General features: G+C 43.6%; 1 protein-coding gene across 1 annotated transcript in view; it reads right to left on the bottom strand.

Annotated features, from left to right (window-relative positions):
* hlcs (holocarboxylase synthetase (biotin-(proprionyl-CoA-carboxylase (ATP-hydrolysing)) ligase)) overlaps nucleotides 1-18,935 on the bottom strand; it is a 125,684-nt gene that overhangs the window by 91,239 nt on the left and 15,510 nt on the right. The window contains exons 4-5 of the mRNA XM_083635561.1: nucleotides 14,046-15,082; nucleotides 13,121-13,300 (exon numbers count right to left, since the gene is read on the bottom strand). Of these exons, the coding sequence (XP_083491687.1) occupies nucleotides 13,121-13,300; nucleotides 14,046-15,082 (1,217 nt within the window). The remainder of the gene's footprint in view (nucleotides 1-13,120; nucleotides 13,301-14,045; nucleotides 15,083-18,935) is intronic.

Here is an 18,935-nt window from a genome sequence, read left to right as displayed (position 1 = left end):
AGGAAGAATGAGTGATGAGTCTCGCGCTAGCTAGCTGGCCGCTAGCTACTTTTAGGTGATCGCTCGCCTCAAACTCGATGTACTTCGGTGATATTTTAATTCCGTTTTACACAAGGTGCAAAGTACGGCTCTCGACTTGTCCACTGTGGCATTTGGGGAGTTTTTTTAAGTAAAACGAGCCATTTATAAGCGTATAGAGAGCCGCAGGGATGACGTATTTTTGTAGGCTGAATGCGGAAGTCCCGAACTTCCTGGTTCAACACTGTTTCTGTCTATGGGATTTTTGAATGGGTTTTTGGCGTGATGCTTCAAATAAGGTCTCAGGGCAACGCAAGTTTAATCAAACGCGAACCAAGGTTCAGCGGGATAATCTTCACACATGAGGACCACTTTCATGAGTTTTGAAGCGTAAATGCGAGCCCTAGAGGTAAAAAGCTCGTGCTAAGCTAATCCAGAACTACACACTGTCGCATAGGCTTCCACGTCACGTCAACACTCAACCTGGACTGTTGTTGATGTGTGCACTGATTACCCCGGGCTGAACGGGGCTGAACCAGGTGAGAGAAAGAGAATTTCCGTGTTCGTCCTTTGAGTGGTGACGTTATTGACGTATATATCCCCATCGACTCAACAGTGTAGTCCCATTTAGCCGTTTGCTAGCTAGCCGCCCTTTTAACGGCACATAAAAGCTTCAAAACTCATAAAAGTGGTCTTCATGTGTGAAGATGATGTTACTACCATCTGGTTCGCGTTTGATTAAGCCAGCGTTGCCCAAGATTCAAGATTCAAGATTCAAGATTTTTATTGTCACTCCATGGTAGTACCATGGAGTACCACGTGTGAAATTCTTGTGCAGTGGACTCCGTTTACGACATAGTACAAATAGGCAACAAGCAATAAGTAATAGGCAATAAGAAATAGGCATCAATAGGCAATAAGACAGCAATAAGGCAATAAGAAATAGGCATCTATAAGCAATAAGACAAGTCGGTGGCTTATACGACAGTGGCATATTCATTGCACATAGGTGCACATGTCATGTGCATACGTTAGACGTGTTCAGACATTCCAAATTCGACGTTTTATACATACATGTGCAAATAGCATGTACCTTATTAAACATACACTTAAATTTACAATTAAACGTTAGGCACCTTATTAAACATACACTTAAATTTACAATTAAACGTTAGGCATCCGTAATAGTAGCAGCTGCAGTACGGTACGGTACGACTACTGCACTATTTGTGCATATTTAGGAGTCTCGTGGCCTGCGGGAAGAAACTGTTCCTCAAGCGATTTGTGCGTGTTTTTGGAACCCTGTATCTCCTCCCTGAGGGTAGCAGGGAGAACAGGCTGTTGTGGGGATGGTTTGTGTCTTTGATGATCTTCAGGGACCTCCTGAGGCACCACTGGTTGTACAGTTCGTGCAGTTCTGGCAGTTCACCTCCTGTTACGTGCTGTGCCGCGCGCCTCACCCTCCGTAGCGCTCTGCGGTCCATGGTGGTACAGTTCCCGTACCAGGCGGTGAAGCCGCCTGTCAGCAGGCTTTCAATGGTGCCTCTGTAGAAGTCCCCGAGGATTTCTTTCCTCAGCCCAGAGAGCGTATTAGAAGCATCGCGCCAAAAACCCATTCAAAACTCCCATAGGCGAAAACTGTGTTGAACCAGGGCTGTTAGCATCGATGATTTCCGGACTCGTTACTGCGGCTCTCTATTGCTGTCGTTTTCTTTCATGCCTGCACAAGGAGACAGGAAACCGAACAGCTTGACTACAAGTACGGGTGCCACGAAGGGACAAAATAGCGGCATGCGATTAACGCGATTAAAAAAAAAACGCGTTACGGCCCTTAATCGCATCGCGATTAACGTGTTAATGCTGACAGCCCTAGTTATTATATTATTAATTAATTGTTGTAAAAATCCCTTCCAGGCTCAACCATCCAAATTATATCAAGAACATGGCAATAACAAACCCCTATCGGCAATTTAAATGTTGTGATTAGCACCTTGAAGAGGGCAGGGGGCAAGGACCAGGGCCAACAGGCCTATATCCATATTTAGGGGTGAAGTGATAGTTAATCAATTAGATTACTCTCATTTGCATGCTGATTATCGGCCTCCTGGCAATCAGATTAGGGAAGGAGGTCCCTGCCTGCCTGGTGTTGACCAAACACAACATCTAGGATTTAGACAACGGGAAATCCAACCGATGCGTCATCTCGAAGTGTCATCTCTTTAGAGCAGAGGTTCTCAAATGTTTTTCAGCCAAGGACCCCTTACAAGATAGAAAATATACTGGGGACCCCATCATTCTGATTTGTGATTTTGGGCTAAGCTTAATTGTTTCCACGGTATAGTGCTGGACTTTTAAATTGATAGGTTTGTTAGATTATAATGTAATCCATGAACCATTTTAGACTTAAAGCATAAAATATTTTTGTTGAACTATGAAGCTTTTGGAAAAAAATATATATAATTATTTAAATTTTCCTGAAAACTTTTCGCGGACCCCCTGGCGAAGTGCCATGGACCCCTATTTGAGAACCACTGCTTTAGAGAGGTCGGTATTTTAGGGACTACATAGATTTTGATTTTTTATAAACACCCTTTATGACGAGAAGACTTGTAGCAGCTCAGTATTGAAACAGTGTCCTACATCCTAGCATGCAGTGGAAGGGAGTAAATAGCAGTCTGTGGGCTTTACAGAGCATCTAGTTGTGTGGTTACATATGAAGAGCAGCAGGCATACTGAAGAAGGAACTGCGGGGAAATATTCTGTGATCCCATTAAATAAATGAGCCAAGAGGAGCTCTGAGGAGCCAGCCAATGTCACACAGGGCAGAGGAAGGGAGGGATCACAGCAAATGTCACGTGGTGAACTTGTCTCCATATTACCGATCAATAGGCCTTTCAGTGTTCTGAATTTGAAAACGGTTTAGTAGACAAATATTTCTCCGTCTTCTGTAGGCTTAAAGGTAACCCAGGAATGACTGAGCATATCATTATCAAATAAATTCTGACAGCTATAAACACTGTTCTAGGTGCAGTGAGCCACTTCCAATTAATATATTCATTGCTACTTTTCCAAATTTCAGAACACCTCACAAATCGGGCCAAATGAGACCAAGCATATTCCTAGGGCTAGGGTTTACCGTTATTTTACCAAGCAGGTCACTTGAAGAACAAATTCTTGGTGATGTTGCAGAGAGAACATCTGCATTTGAATGAGAATACATTGAACGAATGCAATGAACATTCCAGATATAAATTATTCTGCTAAAGAGCTGCCTACCTACCATAAGGCAGTGAGTAACAGTGACCGATGACAAGTACTCATGAAAACAAACAACCCGAACCCAACACTAACATGGCCTGTTGCAAACCAAATGCACCATATCCAACCTTAGGAGTGAATATGAGGCTACTATGAAGAACCGATCCAAGCTCGAGACAAACTGATCATTTCTCCAGTCAAGTCAAGTGCCTTGTTCAGAATGGTTCACTCACTCACTATTCAACATGTAGTGTTTATAGTAGGGCTGTTGAAACGAATTTTGATATTCGAATATTATTTGAATTTAATAATTATGAACGAAATTCGATTATTATTATTTTTTAAAAACGAATATTTATTTATTTAAAAATTTTTTTTTTTTTTTTTTAGAACACTAGAACAGTGACAAGTTCTGACAACATACTTGAAGAAAAGAGTGTTAACTGAAGTTGACTGTTGAAGCTGCTATACTGATGTAAACCTACCTGTAGCTCTTAAAATGTATGTTCATTCATTGTTAACTGAAGTTGACTGTTGAAGCTGCTATACTGAATGTAAACCTGTAGCTCTTAAGTGCAATACGTGACTGATTTTCTTTGTTCATGGCTCATTGTTGTTTTGGCAAAGTTTACTTATTTGTTTATTGATAAGGAGCTCAAACAAAGGCTGTGTCTTTTTTTTATTATCAATTATTTTATTTTAGCATTTCAGACAGCACCAATACATCACTGATGAATATTATCTAATATAGTATCAATAGTATCTTGGTCACAGTTGCTGGGTGGGGGGTGTTACGATGTCTTTATTTGCCGGTGGACCGTGGAAGGGTCTGACTTGGGGACCTGAGCAGAGGCTTTGTTTGATTCCATCCATATTTGCTGTAAATCAACAGAGAAGATGCTGCTGAAACATGACTCAGGCTTTCTTTGATTTGCCGTAAATCAACAGAGAAGATGCTGCTGAAACATGACTCAGGCTTTGTTTGATTTGCTGTAAATCAACAGAGAAGATGCTGCTGAAACATGACTCAGGCTTTGTTTGATTTGCTGTAAATCAACAGAGAAGATGCTGCTAGAGCTGGATTTCTTGCCAAGCAGAAATAAGCTGCAGCTCAGGCCAGTCCCACACCCTGCTCAACAGCAGCTTGGGACTCTGATGCCCCCTAGTGGTAGGTCTATGCTATACCCATCATCAAACCCCCTTCATATCTTAAGACAGAGCAAAAGCAATGCAGCATAATCCTTCCAAGCTTCTCTGCCACTGCCACTTTGCAGGTTTTCTGGTTTCAGGAAGCCACAGGACAGAAGCTTAGGGCAGTGGTTCTCAAAGTGGGGTCCAGGGACCCCCAGGGGTCTTTGAGGGGGTTCCAGGGGGTCCCCAGCAAAAAGGGGAATACTTCAATTATTTAATTTCTCACTATAATTCCATCCGTAAGCAACACAATGACAGAATGTATGAGTATTTTGGTCACAGGTTTCATACAGGTTCCATTCCGGTGAAACAGTTTCTCAGCTAATGCACTATTTCTGTAATAGTGAACGATTTCGAACAGAGCTAAGGTGTGCACTGTTCATGATAACAGATGGAAATCCTGTGATATGTTGTGGATTGTGGGGAGGGAAAGGAAAGGAAAGGAAGATGTGATTGCAGTGTCTATTCCAGAGTGGCATTTTAACAGCAGGCACCTGTAAATGTAATGCAGCTAAATCAAATCTCCACACAATCTGGATATGACTGGTCGTGGAAAGGATGTCTGTGCCATAGAGCTATAGAGAGCTGGGGCTGTTCATCCAGATTGTAAAGTACAAGTGACCAAATCATATTTGTTGTCTAGGCAGTATTCTGTAATATTATGACAATGGTTGTCATACTAACAACGCAGTCGTGCACATACACAACTCCAACCAGCTAGTATATTTTTAATACTGTAACGTCTCCCCTCTCCCAGATTTTTTTCCCATTTTCTCCCCAACTGTACTTGGCCAATTCCCTGTTAGGGAATTGACTAGCACATGCTTCCTCCGATACATGTGCAGTCACCAGCTGCTTCTTTTCACCTGACAGGGAGGAGTTTAATCAGCAGGACGTAGTAGTATCAGCAGGACGTGCTTTAGAACGTCCATATAGAAATGGGTTACAGCAGGTTTCTGTATGAATAAGAAGCACATGCGTACATGTGCTCTCTCTCTCACTCACACACACACACACACACACACACACACACACACACAGGTGCATCCACCCATCGTCATAATGTTTTTGTAGAACTACTCTGCATAGTTTTGGACATGTGGAAACCATTTGGATCCCTAATATATGCAAATGTATGTAATGTATGCAGCAGACTAGTAGAGTGTTTCTGTGTACGGGGCCAATCCAAACATATGAAGGTAGTGCCTGGGCCTTTGATCAGCTGTCACAGTGAGCGGACAAGAGTGACAGCAGGTCAATACTACCCAACTGACAGCATCGACTACACAGCAGGCTAACAACACCTAGTTTCCCTTTAGAAATCAGTAAGTTGATCTTATCTTCAGGAGATGACTATGGACTCAAAAGGGCCAAAAACGCTCAGAGAAAATCTTTTGCCAGAATGGTCGGTCTCAGGGGCTTACGGGACTCCAGTTGTTGATTGACTCCTCATTGTTGAAACACGCATGCGTGAGTGTTGAGCAGCAGGCTGGAGCTTTGCAGCAGCAGCATCCCTATGGTTACATACATTATGAAAGGCCGTGCACTAATAACCTGTAACATGTTTCTGCTCCAAGCCCTTTGTTGTCCAATAAAAGGTGTGTGAAAAGATTAGCTGTTGTCTCCAGGGTTTTCCATAAGCACCAGCTGTCAGCCAAATGGCCATACGTTAAAACATTCCAGTTGGCTACTTTCTTACCATCACAACAACAGTGTGGGGCGAGTTACTTTAAAGTCGAGCTGAACCCAAAAATGACTTTTCTTTTCTTTTAGTTCAAATACCTGGGTATGCAGTGCACCTATTTAATAATGTATGCCAAAAAGAAAATCACAGAAATCTAATTTCTTTAGTTTTTCACACTTTTTCACATCAAAAGTTAATTTTTCAAGATTTCATTCATAACAGCAATCTACAGTTTGCTGACGTCATCTAGTACTAGAGCTGGGTATTGGTTCAAATTTCAAGAATCGATTCGATTCCGATTCACAAGGTTGCGAATCGATTAATCCCGATTCGATTCGATTCGATTCGATTAATTTCAACATCGATTTAGTTAGTAATACCAAAACGTGTTTATTGAGCTGTAACCTGAATTACATGACTGTCCAGTTATGTAACAAGTGACAGTTATGACTGTCCAGTTATGTAACACAGGGGTTTCCCAACCTTTTTTGCGCCAAGTAGATACATGGGGAAAAAAAGTTGCAGACCTGTTGTCAATTTTAATGGTTTTAGTTACACATATATTTACTCACCAGGTGGTGACAAATGGTAAATAACAGCCTTTCCATCTGTCAATAAAGACACTTTCACAATTATGCAGTGATTTGATTTCAGCCTATATCATTTCTAAAAGTAGATATTAATGATCAAACATTTCCATTTATGTAGCCTACAGTATTTATGTTTTTGTTTCAACTACAAACATAAATAAACGTCAACTTGAATCTATGTTTCCACTACCACACACAGCATAATATTTTAGCCTGTTTATTAATAAAAGAAAAAAATATATATAAAAAAAAATCGATCTCTGGACATATGAATCAATATCAAAGGATTAAAATAAAAATAGATTCACAATCGGAGAATTGATTTTTTGAACCCAGCCCTACCTAGTACTATCAAATTTCTACCCCATTTCAACCAATCATGTCACAGTACCAGAATAAACTCCCGCACACTGTCTCCACATGCAATAGCAGTGTGCGGGAGTTTATTCTGGTACTGTGTCGGGTTTTGCCCTTCTCCGACGCACCTGTTGAGCCTAGGTGTGCAAAAGCTTTTTTCCTTCAACCAATCATATCACGACATGGCAGCTGTCAATCAAATCTTCATTTCAGGATAATTTTCTCTTCCAAATGAAGGAGAAAATGGCGCCTAGTGCCTGTCATCTCTTCCCGGCTCTTCCCGAGGAGAGCGCCACAACACGCTCAATCCCACTCGATTTGGGGGTGGAACACGCCAGGATTGGCAAAATCCCAATCCAGTCCAGAGAATTGTCAAATAAAATCATCGACATGCTACTATGACCCGCCTCTCAACCTTATGTTATGTTATGTTTTCAGTCTGAAACGGACTCCTACCCACGTGCCACTATGGGTTCAGTTCGACTTTAAAAATCTAACATACTACATATTATTAGTTACTTTCACTTGAAAGTAATAAGGAACTTCAAAATATTACTGTTTGTGTAGAGTAACAAGAAGGTAAATCATCTTGAAGTCAGTGTAAAAAGTCCAAAATTCTAAATGTTATTATTTTCCTTTGTTATTGTCATCTATAGTAGTTATTTGCGTAAAAACACAATTTGATTAGGAAATGATTGTATCTTTTGTAAAAATGGAACTCAATTTGTAACTTGTGTTACTTGACAAAGTAAACTGGTATAACATTACTGAAATCCTATTGGTAATAATAAGTTATATTACTGAGTAGGGATGCAGGGGTTAACCGGTTTGACTATTAACCGTGATTTAAAACGTCACGGTTATATAACCGCAGAGGCTCCGTAAGACCGGGTGTTTTGTTGTCAAAATAAGTCCGTCAGTTTAAACTCCCATCCCAGCGCAGACAGCGCTGGAACGAGAGGAACCGGTCTCTCGCTTCGTTTCCGCACGGACTATTTAGCGGGTGCACAAAACACAGCTCTCCCACCAGTCTGCTCCCAATAGCATAGCCATGGACGTCAGCCAAACATAAACTTTTAAGAGACGTGCCCAATGTGACAGTCACCTGACACGAGCTGTGGTCTCCGTGGCCTCTTAATTTGTTTACTGAACGGCCATCGATGTAACGACGTAACTCTAGTTAGTTATTTCTCCCTTGCCTCTCCCTTGCCTACGCTAGCATTACAGCTAACGTAATGGCAGAGCCTGAGAGACCACAAGCAACTCAAAGAGATGATATCTTCCCCCCAAAAAACGTCTAAAGTCATCGGTATGGCAGCATTTTGGTTACATAAAGGACGCCCAGGGTGTTGTTAAAGATGACGGCTCCGCAATCTGCAAAACCTGCAGAAGTTGCAGTCGCAGCTAAGGGCTCCAACACTTCCAACCTTCTACAACACCTGCATAACGTTAGATGATTAAAAATGAATAATAATCAAACTAATAGGCATGGATGAGGATGACAGAGTTGATGATAACACTCAAGTGTATTACCCACATTCGTTGTATTTCTCATAGGCGGTCACTAAAAGTTAATCAAAATTTACACTAAAAGATAAGTTAGATCTGTTTTTCCACCAGGTTTTACAAGTTCTCTACTCAGGTGATCCAAAAGAAATGTAGAAAAATAATACACCTGCCTGAATATGTTTTGTTCCAAAGAGATCTACTGTCATAAATATTACAGTCAGAATTTTGTTTATTTTATTTATTATTTTGGACAAATATTTGCCTTTATTTACCTTTCAAAAGACAGCAACCTTTAAACAATGCATGGAAAATACAATAAAACCTCTGTTCAAAGAATGCTCATGTGATTTTTATACATCCATAAATAATCGTGAAACCGTGATAATCGTGTTTTTTTTCTCAGACTATAATCGTACATCAAAAAAAAAAAAAACGCTGCATCCCTATTACTGAGTTACTGCTAAAAGTAATATATTACCTGTAATATGTTACTTTTGTAATGCGTTAACCCAACACTGCACAATAACCGCAATGTTGCAATACCGTGCTATAGACAAGCAAACCATGTTGGATGCAAGCAACTGTGCTGTATCCACATTCTCCCTGTTTTCCCCACGGCACAGCTGACACACCAAAATTCAGGTCATGCAGTAATTCAGAGGTGTCACCTCGTGAGATGGCCTCTAGTTTCCTGGCTGGGCGGTGTTTGGACCTTTGGGCCAAAAATCACTGTAGCCTGGTAAACCAGCCAGTCACGTGAACTCACATTTCATTTCGTTCTTCGTTCCCGTCTGGCCTGAAGCCATCACCCAGTCTTTGCAGTGGGCGGAGTTTGGGCGGGTGTTCTTGCCTTGACAGACAACTCCTTCGGCCAATCAGCGTTGGATCCAGTCAAACCCAAATCCACTTGAGAGAACGGCAAAAACATTTTCCGCAGAGAAACTCCGCGGTTGCGGCGATACTCCTGTACTTGTTTAATTGTTTTTATTGAGTCTAATTTCTGCAATAACTGCACTTTATGGCTGTGACAAATGCAGACATTACTCCTCGAGAGGGACAGGCAAGGAGGCGGCCATTATTGTTTTGTTAGTGCAGTGCTAGTGGCGTTCCTGATTGGCCAACTTGCGCTGTCAATCACAGGGCACTGAGCATTTTTAACCAGTCCCTCTCCCTCCGGCAAGTTCCCTCCTGCTTCAAAACAGCAACAATCATCCCCATTCCCAAACAGCAGAAAGTGACCAGCCTCAACGACTGGCGCCCAATAGCCCTCACGCCCATAGCCAGTGTGTCTCCAGCCCCTTCTGGTATGACCTCTACACCCACGACTGCATGGCGACTCAAACTTCGAACACCATCGTGAAGTTTGCAGACGACACAGCGGTCGTGGGGCTGATCTCCAGGAGCGACAAGACGGCCTACAGAAAGGAGGTGGAGGCCCTGGAACAATGGTGCCAGGACAACCACCTCTCTCTGAATGTCTCCAAGACAAAAGGCTCTTTCACACCGGCCTTGAAAGCCGAAAAATGCACGGAAAATAGGATTCGTGCCTCCGATGTGAAAGTCGTGAACGCGCTTTGGTGGACAATTGTTTTACGCCTTTTGTCCCACGACGGTAGGTAGTAACAGCGCCGGGTTACCTGGCAACCCGCCTCCATTTGAAAGCGTCGTCGCAGCAAGCCGGAAAAGGTGCAAATGGTCAGCTCATTCATAAAAAAATTACAGGGGAAATCACCTCATGTATCAAGAAAGTGCAGGAGTGAAAGTAAAAAACTAGCCTATACAATCATGACTGCAGGGACGCCAGGAGGAATGCTCCGTGCGGTTAGGCTTTATGCTCAAACGATGTTGACATTAGTAGGTACAATTAACGGATATAATAATAAGCTTCAGAGGGCTATAGCTGTCTGTGGCGAGTTGGTCTGAGGTTATTCCCTCTCGAAATCAGCTCTGTGCATTCCCTTACAAAAACTACTAACGTTAAGTAGTCATGTGCATCTATAGCCTATACTATTCCCCCGACGAACGTTATGCAGACTGCAGCTGTTTGATATGCGGGCGGTCGTGTATCGTATATCGATCTGCCCGCCCACCTACTAGGAGGAGGGAAGTCTTGTTGTTGAATGAATTCGTTCATCATACAGTAGCCTAGGCTACACTAACCTATGAAAATATTCATTTGGGCTAGGAGGAGCTGGAAATCCCTCCGCTCGCCTTTCAATCCGGGAGCAGGGGATTTCACCTGAAAGTACACTGCAGCACGGGGATGTGGCCGTGCTGCTTGGCTCTGTGTGAAAGCAATTTCTGTGGTGAGGGTGCGAGCTTTGCGGGACTCCTAAACGGCAATTTTTGCGCGATCTGTGTGTGAAAGAGCCTAAAGGAGATCATTGTAGACTACAGAAGGGGGGGGGGGGCTTATCCCCCCCAATCACCATCAACAGCACAGTGGTGGAAAGGGTGGACAGCTTCAAGTACCTGGGAGTCAATATCCACCAGGACCTGACATGGGCCAACCACACCGCCACTGTTGTCAAAAAGGCCCAACAGCGACTACACGGACTCAGGCGCCTAGAAAAAATTCGGGCTAAGGCCAAAAATCCTCAGGGACTTCTACAGAGGCACCATTGAAAGCCTGCTGACTGGTTGCTTCACCACCTGGTACGGGAACTGCACCACCATGGACCGCAGGGCGCTAAGAAGGGTGAGGCGCGCGGCCCAGCACGTAACAGGATGTGAGCTGCCAGAACTGCAAGATCTGTACAACCAGCGGTGCCTCAGGAGGTCCCTGAAGATCATCAAAGACACAAACCACCCCCACAACAGTCTGTCCTTCCTGCTACCCTCAGGGAGGAGATACAGGGGCCCAAGAGCACGCACAAATCGCTTGAGGGACAGTTTCTTCTCGCAGGCCACGAGACTCCTTAACATATACAAATAGTGTAGTAGCCGTACTGTACCGCACTGCAGCTGCTACCATCATGTATGACTAATGTTCAATAGTATGTTTAATTAGGTATATGCTACTTGCACCTAACAGAATGTTATTATGTTTAATTATGTTTAAAGTATGTTCATGCCATTTGCACATATGTGCAGTGAATACGCCACTGTCTGTGGCGTGTCTACTGCTGTATTGCTTGTTGCCTCTTGTTTTTATTTTTTTATTTTAATTTTTTGCACTATGTTGTAACGGAGTCTACAGCACAATAATTTCACACGTGATACTTGTACTACGGAGTGACAATAAAAATCTTGAATCTTGAATCTTGAGCACAGTCGCTGATTGGCTCTTCCACTTTGCAGTTTCTGCTTAAAGCCCTCCCAGGGCTTGAGGCCAGACGGTCCCGCAGAACGAAATTAAATGTGAGTTCACATGACCGGTTGGTTTACCAGGCTACAATCACGGTGCTTAAACACAGCAAACTCCACTCAACCGGGACACCGAGCGACTTTAAACAAATGCACATTCAAACAACAAACACAGGCCATTTACTCTGAGCTACCGAGCTGACAGGTTGCATTGTGAAGATTTCAGTCAAGAAAAAACTACACATTCTGCCCCATCTTCAACCTAATGTGAATGTGAATTCAACCTGTTTGTTTCTATGAAGTAGGTCCATTATGAGCGGAGCTAGGCTGCTGTGTTTCTGCCTATCCACAATATTCACTTTTTCTCACCACAGGGAACAACGTGTGGAGACATATGCCTGCCCCCCCGCCCCCCCTCCTCCCGACCTGTCTGTCTTGTAGGCTGATGCAAGAGTTGCATCAGCCTATATCGAGACATATAGCCTAAGTTTTGTGGGGAGAAATACATTGAAAACTAGTCAGATATGACTTGAATGCCACTTGTAAAATCACCCACAGTGATTGACAACTATTTTGACTGGGCGGCTTTTGGGCGATGTAACAAAGGCAAGCGGTCATTTTTGGCACATTGCTACCCCTCGTTATTGCCTGAATGGTCGGAATGGATCCTCCGTTAAAACGGCATGTTTTTGAATGGAGTTTGGTTACAGATTCGCTAAAGCTGTTTCCAGATCACATTTATTTTTATCGATACACGCTACCGCACCCCCTCCCCCCGCCCACTCTACTCGCTATCGGCAGAGAGAATACAGACCATTTCCAGCTGTTTCTAAACACAGACTCCTCATGTCTAGAAAGGTAAAACTGGAAAATATCCTGCTCTGGCTAGCCGGACATGATCCAGACTTCATGTTTAGAAGAGGCTATAGCAAACACATGACTTTCCAAGATGCTGACAAGAATGTGACAGTAAGCTAGTTTCACTTATGTTCAGTGTCTCCTTCTCTCATTTCTCCAGCCTAACAAAGCGGAGTGTCTTTTTTTTGTGATGCTTTTAAATGTCCATTTTACTCTCTTCTTTTCTTTTCTTTTCTTTTCCTGTCAACCATTTTATGTGAAGCACTTTGAATTGCCTCTGTGTATGAAATGTGCTATACAAATAAACTTGACTTGACTTAACTTGACAGATGAGTACTGTAGGCCTTACCTGAGAGGTGGATAGTAGGTAGACTGGACTGGGGGCTGGGGCCTGGTTTAGTTCACAGCTAAGGCCCAGAGAGGTAAGGATCTCTGTCAAGACCTCGTAACGCTGTGCATTGCTAACTTTCAGTTCATCAAAACCTTCTGATGTCACATTCGGTGAGTCGGGAGCCATTTCCAGATGTACCTGCATGTACGTAAATTATGTCTAAGACACAGACTTTGAAACATTGACTTATACAACATAACGTAACTGGACTCCATGTGGTCATATTTAGGGATGCACTGATACCACTTTTTTGCAGACCGAGTACGAATTCTATATATACGGTATATATTACAAGATTATATATTTACAAGATTACATTTGAACACATAATTTTTACTGAATGGAGCTTGAACGCACCACCAATACAATACAAGTTTACGTTACTGTAAAGGTAGTATGGATTATACGGGGCATGTATTGCAAATATCTGGTAAGCCTTTGCTTGTTCCACAACACTGAATTGTCTGCTAGAAGAGCAAACGTTAAACTGTAAGTTTAGCAGTTGTTGCAGGCTAATGGCTAACGGCAAGCTAGCGGAGTGAGGGAATAGGCGAGCGAACGACTATGTGGCTGCAGCTGATGACTGACCTCTGATATGTTTTGTTTTTCCACATAAAGGGCTCCAGGCAGACACCAGCTTTCTCCATGCAAAACACGCTACACTATGTGTGAACAGCCAGGCTTCTCTGCAATACAGTATATTATCAGCTGTGAGCCTGTTGCTGCTTTCAGGTTAGCGTCACATTGCATGGCGTAAAGTGGTATTGGGCGCGGTCGTGTCAGTATCGGGGCGAGTACGAGTACAGTCAGTAAATGAGCACAGTATCGGTGCATCCCTAGTCATATTGGAAGAATCATCTCTCAATCAATCCCATGTCTTTACCTGACAGAGGACAGCTTCGCCTTCGTCCTCTCCGTGGGTCACCCTGACGACGACCATCTCCCTCTCCCGACGGGCGAGCTCCCCCTTCAGCTCCCCCCACAGCTCCACCTCCCCTCCTCCTCCGGGGTCCCTGACGAAGACTTTCCCTGTGGCCAACACACTGAGTTCCAGCTCTGTGCTGTCCTCCCTGGTGAAACGCAGCCGGCTGACCTGCCTGCAGCGGCTGTCCCTGACCTCCAGAGAGAGCCCTGCGGGGCACAGGTTGGAGGCCAGCCCCAGGACCCTGCCGCCCCGGGCCAGGTAAGCCAGGAAGCGTGTCTGAAGCTGGGGGGTCAAGGCTTCTTCCTCTGCTAGCACCAGGAGCCTGGTGCTGTCCAGCCAGGGCTCGCTCAGAGCCTGCTGTGGCTGCAGGGCATAAACGATGTAGCTCTCCATGTCCATGCACTCTGTTAGCAGCTGACGGATTGCTTGGAAACGCTCCTGGCAACCGCCCGTGTACACCAGCACATTGGGTGGTTTGCCACTACAGTCAACTCTGCTGCTCGGACAGAGACGACCTTTGGCATCGTCCTCAAACTCATCTAGAGTCTCGTCCCCGCTATGTAGGCCAGTTGAATTATCATGGGGAAGATCAGGAATGTTCTCCGCTGAGGCATATTTCACAGAGAGGATGGTGCTGTTCTCCAGCTCCAAACATTCATGGCAGCTGGACAGATGGAGGTGGTGGTGGCCGTGGCCCTCCATGTGGTGATGGTTCCCCAAGGAGTGCTCTTCCGAGTCACCGACTGCTCCTAGGTCCTGGGTGCCGTGGATGGGTTCTGAGCCCCTTCGCTCCTCTAACCTCCTCTTGACCTCCGGGGCGAGGAGAGGGCTGCCTTTAAGGCACTGTACATGTATGTGCTGGAGGTCAGCTGGCCGGTGACATGGCGAAGGCTCAGAGAAAACTACCTCAGTCTGGATGCCGCTGAGCAGGAGGGAAGTCTCTGGACGTTGCTTCTCCAGCAGCTCTTTAAGGGCAGATTCTTGGAGGAGGACAGCTATGGGAATGTCACAAAAGTGTAAAAGAATGTCATTGGACTATAATGATTCAGCATTTTTGCAGGAGGTGGATGTCAAAAAGACAAAACAAAAACCCCTGACAATGTGACCCATAGGACCGCTGCTGTTGCGAGGCTTAAAGTGACTTTTTAGCTCATTCTAAACATCATACCACATACATATAAATTGGTAAGTAGTTACCAATTTATGCCAAAGAAAAATTACAAAACCTATTATCATATCAAAATCTCTATTACTTTCTCGTCACCCGTCCCATCAAACTGTGTTTCTCTCCATAACTGATATACCATTGGTTTATACTTTTTATTCACAAAGGGGACAGAGCTTTTGCATTCAGGGATCCCAGACTCTGGAACGACTTGCCTGAGGAGATCAGGGCTGCAAACTGCTGTCTCATCTTTTAAATCACTGTTAAAACCCCACCTGTTCAAAACGGCTTTTCAGTGATTTGAGGGCATTTTAGGTCATTTTATTTTCTGTTCTTAATGTGATTCATTTTTTGCTTTTAAGGTCATTTATTGTGGTTTATGTGTTGTTTCTTGGGCTTTTATGTTTTATTCATTGTGCATCTTACATTTTTCTTCTGTTTTTTATTGTAAAGCACTTTGTAACTGTGTTTTGAAAAGTGCTATATAAATAAAGTTTATTATTATTATTATTATTATTATTATTGATTCCTCCCTGTCTTATGTTCCAGATTTTAATAAATCCGCAGGAATGAGTCCGGAAGACCTGGACGTTAGCACTTTTACGTGTAAAAGCCAATGGGATTTTAATATTGGGATCTTGGTTAAATGCATCAAATAAGATCTGTGGTTAACAAAAGTTTATGTTCAGCAAGATAATCTTCACAAATGAGGACCACTTTTATAATTTTCGAAGCGTAAATGCATTTTTTTACGTGATTTTCAGAAAACACTTCAAAAGTCATAAAAGTGGTCCTTATTTGTCAAGATTATCTTGCTGAACACAAACTTTGCTGTTTCAGAAACTTTTGTTAACCACAGACCTTATTTCATGCATTTAACATAAATTCCCATGCAAAAATCCCATTGCTACGATTCAGCAGTGCATAGACTTCCAGGGTAAAAGCCGATTTATGCGTACGCGAAATCGCCAGCACCGGGTGCGCCGAGGGGTGCGCAGGGGACCTCCTCGACGCAGGGAACGTGCAGCTCCTTGAAAATGTGACTCCGCGGCGTCAACGCGGACATGACCACGTGTGCTTGTCTCTCATCTAGCAAAGCCTTCTGCAGGCTCACCGGAATGAGTTTTGAAATGGAGGGACAATGAAATGTCCCCCTACCAACATGATTGCAAGTTCTTGGTAAACAACACGATAGCGTCATATGTAATGGACATGAGTGTACTCCAAGCCAGTGAAGCTACCTAGTGTTTTGGACGTGTACTGCAGCCAACGCGCCGAGTTACGTTCGAGTATGCACAGTCTCGCTGTCGCCGCTAGTCGGCGGCAAGGCTCCAAGTCAAGGCTGCGCGGAACCCTGTCAGCGCCTTAAAGCCTACAAAAATACGTCATCCCTGCGGTACTCTATTATGATACGCTGCATAATTAAACAGAATAAAGTCTCTGTTGTGGGCTCATCTTCCTCCACGAACCAGCCTATTCACCAAACACAACAAAGTGAAACAACACAACATTCATCATTCATATTCATATTAGGGATGGGCATTTCTAGCAAAAACACTATTCGAAATTCGCTGGCCAAATTCGAATTTAATTCGAAATTCGAAAATAAAAATAAAAATGTAAAAAAAATTAAAAATGTAATTTTTTTTTTTTTTTTGTGAGTGAAATGTTGCATTGTCTCCCCTGATTCTAAGTCTACGGCTTTATTAATTAATATAAAAAGCTTCTGCTGTGGATTTTTAGCTCAAACAAGCATTGCACCACTGAAGTAAAGAACATGTTACATGACATTGACATTTTCGAAAATAAAAAACAGTTTTGACAATCATGAGTGGTTCATTAAATATTTAGTAGGCTCAGGTCTGAGTGCCAAAGGGGTGCCAAAGTCACCCCCTCTCCCTCTTCATGGGATTTCATCCGCCATTCATTTTTCCATAAACCTTGCTTAAAATGCTTATAAAAATTGTTTTACTTGCTCAAACCAAGCGATTTGACTATACTTAGAATCAGGGGAGACAATGCAACATTTCACTAAAAAAAAAAAAAAAAAAAAAAAATCGAATTTCGAATTTCAATAATAAAAGTCGACCTTGATAATAACAACGATTACGGTATTCGAAAATTCGAAATTCGATGCCCATCCCTAATTCATATCCCGTCGGGGAAACCTGTGCATGCACGCTGAATTGATTCGCAAATGCGTGGCCACGGTATTGTCACAGGGTGATGTGTGATTGACATGTGATTGTCAGGGACAATTGACCTTGTTTACTTAAGATATTGTAATTTACGTCTTTGCCCAGAGAGTCAAACGGGAAGTGGGAGTGGCTTATGAGAGTATTTGACATGGCGTTTTAGGTATGCGAGGCTCTCCCCCAGTGCTAGTGTGAGCCAGCCACGTATCGCTCCTGTTCTCCAATTCTCTATTGATCCCTCCGTTTCCACGTGTATGGGTGTGACTGTGTGTGTGAGATATTATTTTATAACTAGCGTCCCCAATCTACTGAACGGGAGCTGCTGATGGCCAGCTCCATACTACCGACTGAGCTGTCCATGAAAGAGGCCGTATATAGCTGTCAACGCCCCGACCTGCTAGAAGGTGAGCTGCTCCCATTCATTTTGGGACTTCTTGTTTGATGTTTCTGTGCAAAGACGTTCTGTGTTGTTGTGCCAGGTTTGGATTGACTAGACACGAGCTTGATCCTATTTTGAGAGCCAGACTCTGTCACAGTATGAAGAGCATTATATTATTGGGTTATAACGTTACTATGTTCGCCACCCACGCTCTCTGTTGGGGAGAAGTAGAGTTGCTCCGATCGATCGGCACTTGATCGGAATCGGCCGATTTGGCCTTTTTCGGCTTTGATCGGAGTTATCAAAAGTGCCGATCAAACAAGGCCGATCAGAATGACACAAAATCTGCAAGAACTACTACCAGAGACGTTTCAATATAGAGATAGTGCACTCCCAGGCTGCCAAGTAGTATTCTTCCGGTCTCCTAAAGGGCAGCTTGTGATTGGCTGTCTCTCCGTGTCATGAAGCTTCATTGGCTCCCAAGTTTCCTTAGGGGGCGTGGTGGTAGTGGCGAAAAAGTGTTTGGAAGTTGCACTCTCTCTATAGCGAAAGCAGCTTGGGCGAGAACAAACAGCACAGCAGCTAACATGGTGTCGCCTGTCTGGCAATTTTACAACTTGTTGGAGAAGGACAACAAATTTGCCGTTTGCATTGTGTGCTCAAAGGAGATACCGCGTGGAGGAACGCAGCAGAAGAGTTTCAACACTACGAACCTCATAAGACATTTGAAGGTTTCCCACGTCAAGGAATTTGAGGAGTTTACAAAGTTGGCGAGCGCGCAGCAACCCGTACGCCACTCCCTCAGCTAACTGTAACAGAGACATTGAAACGACAGCAACCCTACAGCAACGACAGCAAGAAACGAAAAGAAATAAATGCAAAGCTAATGGAATTCATATGTCTTGATCAGCAGCCGCTGTCTGTTGCGGAAGACCTCGGGTTCAAACGCCTCATATCCTGCTTGGATCCACGTTACACGCTGCCAGGACGTAAATATTTAACTGACATTTGCCGGAATTATACCAAATTGTGTACAAGCACATCGAGAGCCTTATGAAAGACAACACCACGTCAATCAGCTTCACGACTGACATTTGGAGTTCGAGTGT

This window comes from Poromitra crassiceps (assembly GCF_964638095.1).
Source record: "Poromitra crassiceps genome assembly, chromosome: 1".
NCBI lineage: Eukaryota > Metazoa > Chordata > Actinopteri > Beryciformes > Melamphaidae > Poromitra > Poromitra crassiceps.
Note: the sequence above shows the minus strand (reverse complement) of the source record. Positions and strands in the feature narration are given on the sequence as shown.